Source organism: Penaeus vannamei, chromosome 7 (assembly GCF_042767895.1).
Source record: "Penaeus vannamei isolate JL-2024 chromosome 7, ASM4276789v1, whole genome shotgun sequence".
Taxonomy (NCBI): Eukaryota; Metazoa; Arthropoda; class Malacostraca; order Decapoda; family Penaeidae; genus Penaeus; species Penaeus vannamei.
In genome coordinates, this window is record NC_091555.1 from 24,483,668 (window position 1) to 24,493,667 (window position 10,000).

General features: G+C 34.8%; 1 protein-coding gene across 1 annotated transcript in view; it reads left to right on the forward strand.

Moving 5' to 3' along the window:
• Nucleotides 1–512: 512 nt before the first annotated feature.
• The window catches only part of LOC113810877 (SLAIN motif-containing protein 2), a gene marked incomplete at its 5' end in the record, with an annotated part of 24,217 nt that continues 14,729 nt past the window's right edge, over nucleotides 513–10,000 (forward strand). Inside the window, 5 exon segments of the mRNA XM_027362525.2 lie at nucleotides 513–554; nucleotides 4,783–5,025; nucleotides 5,636–5,820; nucleotides 6,529–6,552; nucleotides 9,776–9,918. Of these exon segments, the coding sequence (XP_027218326.1) occupies nucleotides 513–554; nucleotides 4,783–5,025; nucleotides 5,636–5,820; nucleotides 6,529–6,552; nucleotides 9,776–9,918 (637 nt within the window).

Below are 10,000 nucleotides of genomic sequence, written 5' to 3' on the forward strand. Positions count from 1 at the left end.
GATAGACAACTGTTCACACAGGATTTGAGCAGATGTTGGTTTTCATTCTCTTGAAAGTAAATACTGTTCAAATCTTATGAGACAATGTTGTCATATCTGAGCCAGACACCCTCTTGCCTGATAATGATATACTTCTATTGACAGTAACCCAGTAATGCCGCAGTACATGCAGTAATGCCAAAATACTGTGGAATTTCACATTTTAATGTCAAATTCTAAAAAATCTTCAATCTGCTCAGGTTAATAATTGATTTTTTTTTCTAGAATACATGTTCATTTTGTTCCTTGAATGGTTTAGATAGACTTTGTTTTGATATACAAATTACATCAGGCTCATTAAGCAGTATACATTGACATTACTGCAAGAATCATGCACTTACACCCTCCCCTGGTTCTACAGTGATGCAAATACCAACCCTCTCTCTCTCTCTCTGTCTCTCCCTCACTGTCTCCCCTACTTTCTCCCTTTTTTCTGTCTCCAACTATTAACTTAACAGGGGTTCAAATTGCAGGTTTAAAGCTTCCTGACCCAAGAAGAGGTTCAAGATTACCAGGTATGTGGCTTGTTACTCGCTTAAGATTAAAAGACTGTATGAGTAAAGCTTTGGAAATACACACAAAAGTTTGTTAAATGTTTTTTGCTGATGACTTGAACTTTACTCTTGCTGAATTAAGCTTAATAGATTTGTCAAAGATTATGATTTTGTATGTTTTAGACCTCTCTTTTCATATCTTTTGTGTATATGCAATGTGGGTGTTTTTTCTAAGGCCAGTGCATGCCTTTTTCTCTCTAGCTTTTTATGGTCTGAGCCTTAACCTTTGCACTTATGGAATGATTATGGAATGTCTTGAGTACTGTAGCTCTTTTTGCAACATTGTTTTTTCTCTAGTTTGCTCTCCACATCCTCTCCAAGGCCTTAAGGTAGCAAGCATCCACGCTGATTCTTAGCACATTTTCCGAGGACTGCACAGATACGTGTTTTACACATTTTACATCTGTTTTTGAGGCACAGAAATATGACATATTGAATGCAGTTCTCATAAATACACACATTTTTGTGTAAAGCTGGAGTCAGTATAGATAAAAAAAAAGATTCAAACACATGTATTGAGTTTTTATAGTGTGCAGTTTTTTATTTTGTAATGCTTGGTGTAAATCACTTTATTATTGGAAAATATTTTGTTAATCAGGTAGTACACAGAATATCACTTTATTTCTTTTGTAATTGCATGCCTTGATCTTAATTTGATAGGAAATATACCTGTAAAATTATCTTGGATTATGTATTATTTTGTCATAATGTGTGTCACATATTTGTGTGCACACTATTGAATATCCTTCTTGATATGAAATTGCTTCAATGAATTACAGTCAGTCAGTTTGTAATTTTGACAGAGCCCAGTACTGTTTTGCAACCTATGTGAACGTGTGAGTGTAGAGGCTTCTTTTACAAAAGAAATCACAATGGCATATGTTTAACAGTTTTAGGAATAACTTTAATCCTACTCTCTTCACACTGTGATTTGATTATGTATCCTGACTTTTGTGTGACAAACAGATTGATGCCAGTAAGCATCTTTTCTACAGCTTCAGGAATATCTTTGGTATGTGCAGAATCAGCTGTAACCCTTATATGATGTGCTGGTACAGTTAAGATATGGGAAAATCATGTAGATTGTGATTATTTTTTTTCTCTCTTTCTCCATCTACTCCTCTCTCTCCCTCCCCTCCTTTCTGGAAAGAGAATCATGAAAGGATTTTTCAGATTTTTTTTTTTATAGATATAACGTATAGAGAATCTTTAGATAAAATATATGATTCCTACTGTTAGCAAGAATTGTTAAGTAACACAACTTTCTGCTTAGTGACATGGATTTTATTAACATCAAAGGAAACCTTTGGAGCGAGTAAGTATGATGTTTTTTTCCCGGTTCCCCTTTTAAAATGTTTTGAGGCTGAGAATTTAGTGCATGGGAAGGCTTCTTTAATATGGAGCCCCATTTTTTCATCTTTTTCCTTTTTTTTCTCTCTCTCTCTCTCTTTTTTTCTTTTCTTTTTAAACATTGTTTTATATACATTTTCAAAGTGTTAGTTGTAGACTGAGAACCATAAAAACCCCATGACCAGCAATGAGGAATGAGTACATCCCTTGAGATTATGATTCTAAAACCTTGCGCCAAATTACAACTTAAACTGAATGCTTGCAACTTTCCGTTGGTGTGTCATTTTTACGGACAATTTATGTAAACACAGAATGCTCATTGTGATTTTCTTTTAAGGATTGGTAATGTATTTTAGGTAATAGTAAATTGGTATGGTTATTGATACTGTCTTTTTTTTAGTTAGTATTGTTTTATTATTCTGTTTGATTGTTTATTATTTATTTATTTATTTATTTGTTTTTCTTATTTACTTTACTTTATTATTATTATTATTTTTCCAAGTGTTCAATTCCAATACCTATTTTCATTTTATTTTGTTACTTTGATGAAAGTGACATGTGAATAAATAATTATGTTATTGTCTTTTTAAAAGTTGGGAAAGCAGTTGACACTAATTTTATTAGTTCATTTTGTATCTGATTTATAATTATTATAATTTATTTATGGTTTATTTTTTTGAAAGGGGTAAATACTTTATGCATTGGTACACTTTCCACATGCCATGATTGAGGGGTATTTAAAGGTTTTTGCCATCTCCTGAAGAGATAAAACAGACTATGTTATGCATATGTGTGCTTGGCTTTTTATCTAACTTGAAGTTCTGCAATTACCACTCTTACACATAAGCTTTTGAGGCAGTGCAAAGGAATAGGGCATGTAAGAATTCAGAGAGATTGTTTTGAGTGTCATTTCTTAAATCCGTAGAATGCTTTAATGCTTTTGGACTAAGTATGCTGTGTTTTCATGGTGCAAAAATTGTTCAGATGTTTTTCTCACTCTCTGTCTCTGCATTTTAATGATAGTAAAGATGATCTGCACACTGACATTCAAGATGGGTTAGGATGTGTTTGAATTTGTTAGTATTTTTAATGACAGTGAACTATACCTGTGTATTGATTAACAGTGTTACTTAAATATTTATGACTGTGGTAAATTAGGACATTTCCTTGACAAGAACTCCAGTTGATGCATCTTTGCCAAAGAAAAATATCGGCAAATACCAGATGTAGAAGATCGTAAGGCCAGTTATAATATAGATTTAGCTCAAGTTTGATACTGATTTTCCCAAGTACTTAGCTTCAGTGTTGACAACCTTGAATATCCAAATCACAAGAATGTCTTCTTTTTCCTACTTTCTCTGAAGAAAGATTTTATAACTCTCTTATCCAACATGTTAGAGGGAGAATGATATATTTTTTGAGTGCCCCTTGAGTGATTTTGACATCTAGGAATCCACCATCTTTACATCAAGTGAAGCTACATTTTGCTTTTTTGTATTCATGTGTATTCGGTATATGCAGAACATGTGCCTTGGCTCATAATAAACTTGTAATGAGTATACACTTTTTTAGCTTGGGAAAATAGCATAATACTCTTACTTTGGCATCTTTTAATTACTGTGAATTGTGTTCTTTTTCACTGAGAAAGCACATAGATTATTCATTTTAAGTTTTTATTAGAATTTTGTAGTTCACTAGCTTGAAATGCATTTAACCCATTTACGACAGGTGTCCCATATATGAGACACCTGGAAAGATAAACGTTGCCGGGCGACCCGCCAGTGTGATGTTGGATCAGAGCTTGCTGGCAGATTCTGGGCCAGCCCCTGGCTCCGATTTTGTAGCCGCCCGGAAAATATTATTTTCGGTTTCAAAATATACCCGCATCAGTGGGTTAAGCAGGTTATAGGAGTGGTAGATTTGACGTGGGAGAATACTCTATATGCATCAATTGCAGATGTACATGGAGATACATCGAGTCCTCAGAGAAAAGATTGTCTAATAGGATTGATATGCATTATGTAGTGCAAGCTACATTGGCCTATTAATTCTGTTGCCTATTTTTGCTTCTTGGTTTGTACTTCATGCATCACCCTTATTTTCATTAGCTGGCTCTCCTTGCTTAATTTTGCTACTCCATTTCTCTTCTGGTAAATGCTTATAGTAACCTGGAGGAAAAAATATTGATAAGGATTGTAGTAATTCTCGTTAAAATTAGTGTTTCTGTATAATTGAAAAACAATGTTTTCTTAAAAACTTTATATTATGTGCTTTGCTTGATAGAAAGGCTTTACTAGGCATCACAAGTGCATTTGGCATTTGTACAGTTACAAGTGGGTTAACAAATTTCGTAGCTTGGCTCTCTGTAGATTCAAAGACACGAGTACATGCAGGTAACCGTATTTGCATAAAGGAGATACATGTGCAGACGCAAGCAGACTGTATGCATATTTAGTATAATCCAAAGGAGAATGGAGTTTCTGTTAAATGTCTTGGCTGTTTTTTGTTGCCAATAGGCTACGAAAATTGCTGTTATATTTATTTGTTTTGTTTTTGTTTTTGCTTTATGTGCTGGAGGGTTATTCATTATTGGCCTTTTGTCATTGTGTACCTTTTGATTTATGGTACTAAGAATTGAAGTAAGACATTGTCTTCATATATTTTGATAAAAGATGAAAGGAAATAGAAGTCAGGACATGCAACAATATTATCCAGGATTCATTGCCTGCTGTGCTCTGATCACCTGACCACTTGATCCTTAAGACGTGACTGCTGTACATTCTCTTTGAGCTTGAAGCACCCCAAGGTCCTGTAGTTACACTTAGGCCTCCCTCGTCAGGTATACGTGCAGGAAGTACTGGAATCCCCTATGCCTCGGGTGGTTCCGGGGGATCAGCAACCAGCTCTCAGGAGGATCTGTTATCGGGTCCCCATCCCACGAGCAGCCCCCGTCGCCCCATGCGAGGTCTACAGCCTCCACGACGTTATGCCTCTCACGCGACTCCTTCCAGGGAAGGGTCTGACCTCTCCACACCTCCAGATAGCCCCTATAATTCGCAGCACAATTTAGAAGTTTGTAATGGTGAGCTGTAGAGACTGTCACAATAGATGTCTGTTATAATAGATGATATTTGTATTCTCTGTATTGAAGTAATTCAATAAACAGACTTTTCACAGTCAAAATCAGAGATAAGTGTAGTGATAGCCTTTTAAAGTAAAAATATTCCTTGGAACCATTTTTTTCTCTTTTCAGAAGATACTAAGGGATATTTTAAAATGATTATGCACAACTATACATTGTTTTGACATTTGGTGAAAGAAGCTTGATAGATTTAGATATTTATGTATTGTAAATTATATTTGTGTGGGATTATGTACTTGATTATTTCCTGATAACAATTATCTTAGATTATTTCTTTGTAGTCTTTGCACCTCTCTTGCAAATGGGATTTTTTTATGTGGTTTCTTCTCTCTATATTAGATTTTGCAAAAAGCATCTCTTCTCTCTTAGTATTCTGTATAATACAGTATAAAACTTATAAAACATAAGTTCTCTGTAGATTTAGTGTATATTTTAAGACTGTCCTACTATTACAAGACATTCAGCAAGAGATGTAAGCATTGCTGCAGCGGGAGCCAAGCTTGGATGACCATTTCATATTGGATGACCACCATTTCTCCTCCGGTGACAGGTAGGAGTGGTTCTCGTCTCCCTAGCGGCCTGAACCGAGGCTATGGTAGTGACCCCCGATTATTAGAGCACACCACGCCCACCAGTAGCCGCGGTGCGTCACCTGCCAGATCCCACGATTCTCCCTCTGCCTCGCAGTCTGATATCCGCCAAGGACCAAAGGGCTCTAGGCTACAGGCTCCTCAGGTGCGTTAAAGTTTCAGTTTTTATGTATGTATTTATTTATTTGTTTATTATTATTTTATTTATTATTATTATTTATTATTATTATTATTATTATTATTATTTTTTTTTTTTTTTTTTTTTTTTTTTTAGGATGCCAGGAAAATAGGAATGCTATATTATATACATAATTTGGCCTATGGTTTCTTACAAATCAGCCAAATGTTTTTATATATTTACTTCAAAGCTTTTTTTTTTCTGCACAATACAAAGAGAGGTTTTTGATCTCATTCTGAATTGATATGACTTAGAAGGGAATGTTAATATTTGTAAGTAAATAGGTTTTCATTATCAATTTAAAACAAAAAACTTATTGTACATGATATTACTGGTAAGAGTAGATTTTTTTGTTTTTACTTTTTTCCAGGCCAGTGTGTCCCAAGAATAATGCTCATGTGCTTGTCAGTTGTAAAGGTTGAATATTATGATTTTTTTTCTAAAATTTCTTTACTTTTATTTTCCAAATGCTGAGCGTCCTCATTTTTTTCTCAACTTCATTTTATTTTGTGATTAGATACTCTTATAGACTTGAGGAATATTTGGTACTCCCTCTACTACTATGTTAAATTTATCTAAGTCATTAATGATTTTGATCTTGGTATTTTCTCTTCGGTCACTTCAAATGACTGCTTCTTGGGGATCTCTCTATCCACCTTCATTACGCCTTAGCAGCCTAAGTTTTCACCAAGGCGGAAGGTAAAGGCAGTGTGAATGAATAATGGCTTCTCATGGCACTTACATTTTTTCTTGTCTTTTTCTATATTCCTCTTTTGTCTGACCTCTTTTCATTGTTTGCTTTCTTTAATCTAACACAGGTCACTCCCTTTTCACTCACATTCATCGTTACAGCTTTTCCCTGCCACTTGTGTTTCACTCTGATTCCCCCAATCATTGCAGTAGCAGAAACTGAAGCTCTGCTCATAGTGATAGGGTTTAGCTTTTGTCTTGTAGTTTTTATGTAAACCTGTTTCTAGAGAGCTATGGACTGTAAGAGGGTATTCAGGGTTTAGGTTTATGGATACACATTGATAATCCTGGACTAAGATTAGGTTGGACTTATTAGAGGGCTTTTGAGGCCTAAAAAAGTATTGAAATTAAGTATAATTGTTTACATTAATGGATATAGGTAATGTGGAGGATTTAGCCTTGCCATTGTGTTGCTTTGGATTGTTTTTGATTTATTCCACTTGTATGACATTGATACTCGGTACACGTTTCACAAGTTTTGATATTGCAACTAAAAATAAACTTTGAAAGTGCAGATGTTTTGCTTTACAAATTTTGTGCACATTTTCATGATTAACTTTCTGATATGTATATTTTATTAGTCATATTTTTTTTCATTGCACTGATTGTAATAGTGAAACTCTTATTGTGAAAGTGTCCACAATTAATCCCCTTTGGACAAGGAAGAAGTAATTGCACATTAACCGTAAACAAGCATATATCAGAGAAATGCAAAGGTTATTAAGGTGTGTTTTGCCTTTGAAGAATTGTTGATAACAAAAATGGTCCCAGCCATGTCTCTTGCATTCCTCACAAGTTACAATTAAAGTTCCACACCCTGTCTTGTCTCCACCCAAGGCTCAGGACCTCCAAATAGAATGTTTTATTGGCTGTCACAATGTAGAGGAAAACCTTTTGATTTTTTTTCTGAGACCTTTACATTGTCCCTCTCAAAATGTACCATAATGAAAAAAAAGGTTTGGGGTATTGTATAAATAGTGGAGTTATTTTGTTGAATAGGTTGTGAGATTCCCCCCCCCCCCCAAGTTTGAGTTCTTTTATATTGTCTTCATATATATGTTTCTTGGTTATTTATGAAGTTGCTCCCTTGTACACATGGCACCACTGAAGTGAAATTAGATGGCAAAAAAAATTCAAAGATTTTTCTTTTCTTTTTTTCTTCTCTTCTTCTTCCACACCTTCACGTCTTACTGTTCACTTTATTACTTTTGTTTGGGGATTAGGTATGAGGATAATAAGAAGCAATGGATTTATAGAAATACACTCTACATCTACATCATATTAGTAAAGTTAATTGAATGGTCATCTGTTTTCATGACTCAGATTATTCTGCATGTGTTGGTGCTTTTAATCTCTTATGACATACAAAACTATGATTAAGCCTGCAGTGTGCAGAGAAAGTTTAGATAGACCTGCTAATGACTAAAGTGAAGTTTTTACATCTAGCTGTTCTATATTTCATATTTAATAGAAATATCAGTATGTGTGAGAGTTACCAAATGTCCTGTAGTTTAGATTTATTAATACTATGGTAAACATCCTGATTACAAAATGTATGTTTATGTGTTATTTCAGCAAATGGCATAAATTGATATTCCTGGCTCCATTGGCTTGTTTGACTTGCTTGGGACATACTCTGAGTTTTCTTTGGAAATTCAACTCCTCCCAATTAGAACCATATGTATTTGAACTTATATCAAGTTCCTGAATTATAATCTTACTTTCTGGTTCCTGAAGGTCAAGTGCAAAGGTTGTAGTAGTCAGGTATGATTTCCTAATCAGAAATATCAACTGAGTTAACTTTGTGAAATCAGGGTAGTGGTAATGTGCATCCAAGAGCCAGGGAAGGCAGTTGAAGAGAAAATCCCACCGAATGTTCTCTCAGATTTCAACCATTCCTCATTCAAGCAAGAAATAAGACTGGCTTTAAGTTTCTCTTCTGTCTTGGACTGGATATGAAGCATTGCTGTTCATTGTCTCATAGTTTTACTACACTCAGTATTCTATGCTGTGTGGGTAGTCTTACTGATAATGCCCTTGTCAGTATTGTTGATATGGTTGTCTCATTCTCCCAGCTTTTACAATTTGGTCCTTTCAAGTCCTCTGTGTCCCTTGCTGTACATCTTGGCAATCTTTACCACACTTCTGTGGGTGTGGCTGGATTCACCAGCATATCACAACCTAAAAAATTATTTGGGTCATTTTGGGGGCTAATTTAAGTTATGACCCAACTACTCATCAGCTGTTTTTTGATACCGACATTTCTCCAGTAGTTAGATCTCTGGAGATGGGCCAGTGAGACTTGCATAGCTCATTTGTAAATCAGTACAAGATTCAGCACCTCCAGGATGTTTTCTACATGGGATTTTCAATGTAATATGTATATCTTAATTTTTTGCTTTGTTTTATTATTTCCTTCTTTTTTTCTTATTCTCTCTTCCCTTCTCTTACAGTCAGTAGCTTTCCAATATGTGTGTTGCATGGATTTCCATCCTTTCACACCTTTATGGCTTTGATTTTATATATGGTCTCAACTTCTAGAAGTGGTGTGTTTGGACTTTGAAGGGTTGCAGAGTGAATCTGCTTATTATTTTTTGTATTCTGTGGTTTTTAGATGTGTTGCTCAATTTCCATGGTTACAGAAAGTAAACTCTGTTGGTATTTCCAGTTAGTTAGGCCTACCACATCGCTGTAGATTTTGGGCCATACTTGTCAAACAGAAAAATAGCCTTTCCCATACTTCAAATACCTCATCTATTAGAATTGAAACCAGTCTTAACATTACTAATAATAAGATGAAAAGGTTTATGATGATACATAAATAAGAGGAGGAAGGTTATAGAAACAGGAAAAAGGGAAACTGTCATTTATTTTTTCCCCATATTTAATTGTGTGACTTGATCATCAGTTTGATAGTGTCAAATTATTAACTGTGTAAGGAAAAAGCTAATATTAATTTTATAAATATGTCAAAATTAAGATATTGGCTTTTAGAAATTTCTAAGAAAAATACAGACGGAGAAAAACTTTACTTCTTCATAAGTCAGACAATTATCATTACCATTGCATTCTAAAATATAGAAAATGAATTGCAAGGAACTTCAAAATTCCTCCAATTCTACCTGTTTTTAAACTTTTTCACATTAGTTTTCCTTTTCTTTCCTTTCTACAGGTGCGTAGCAGATTAAGTGCCCCATCGCCTGTACGTATACCAATGGGCGGAGCATCCGGACTTCCACAACCCACAGAAATCCCGCGGCCTAAAGCCACCGGTATCCCCCGCCCTGGGTCTCGACTTCAGCCCCCTAAAGCCAGGTGAGGATGTTGCAGATTTATATATATATTTTTTTTTCTTAATTTTTTACTTTTTTCTGTTTTGTTTTAGATTTTATTTCTT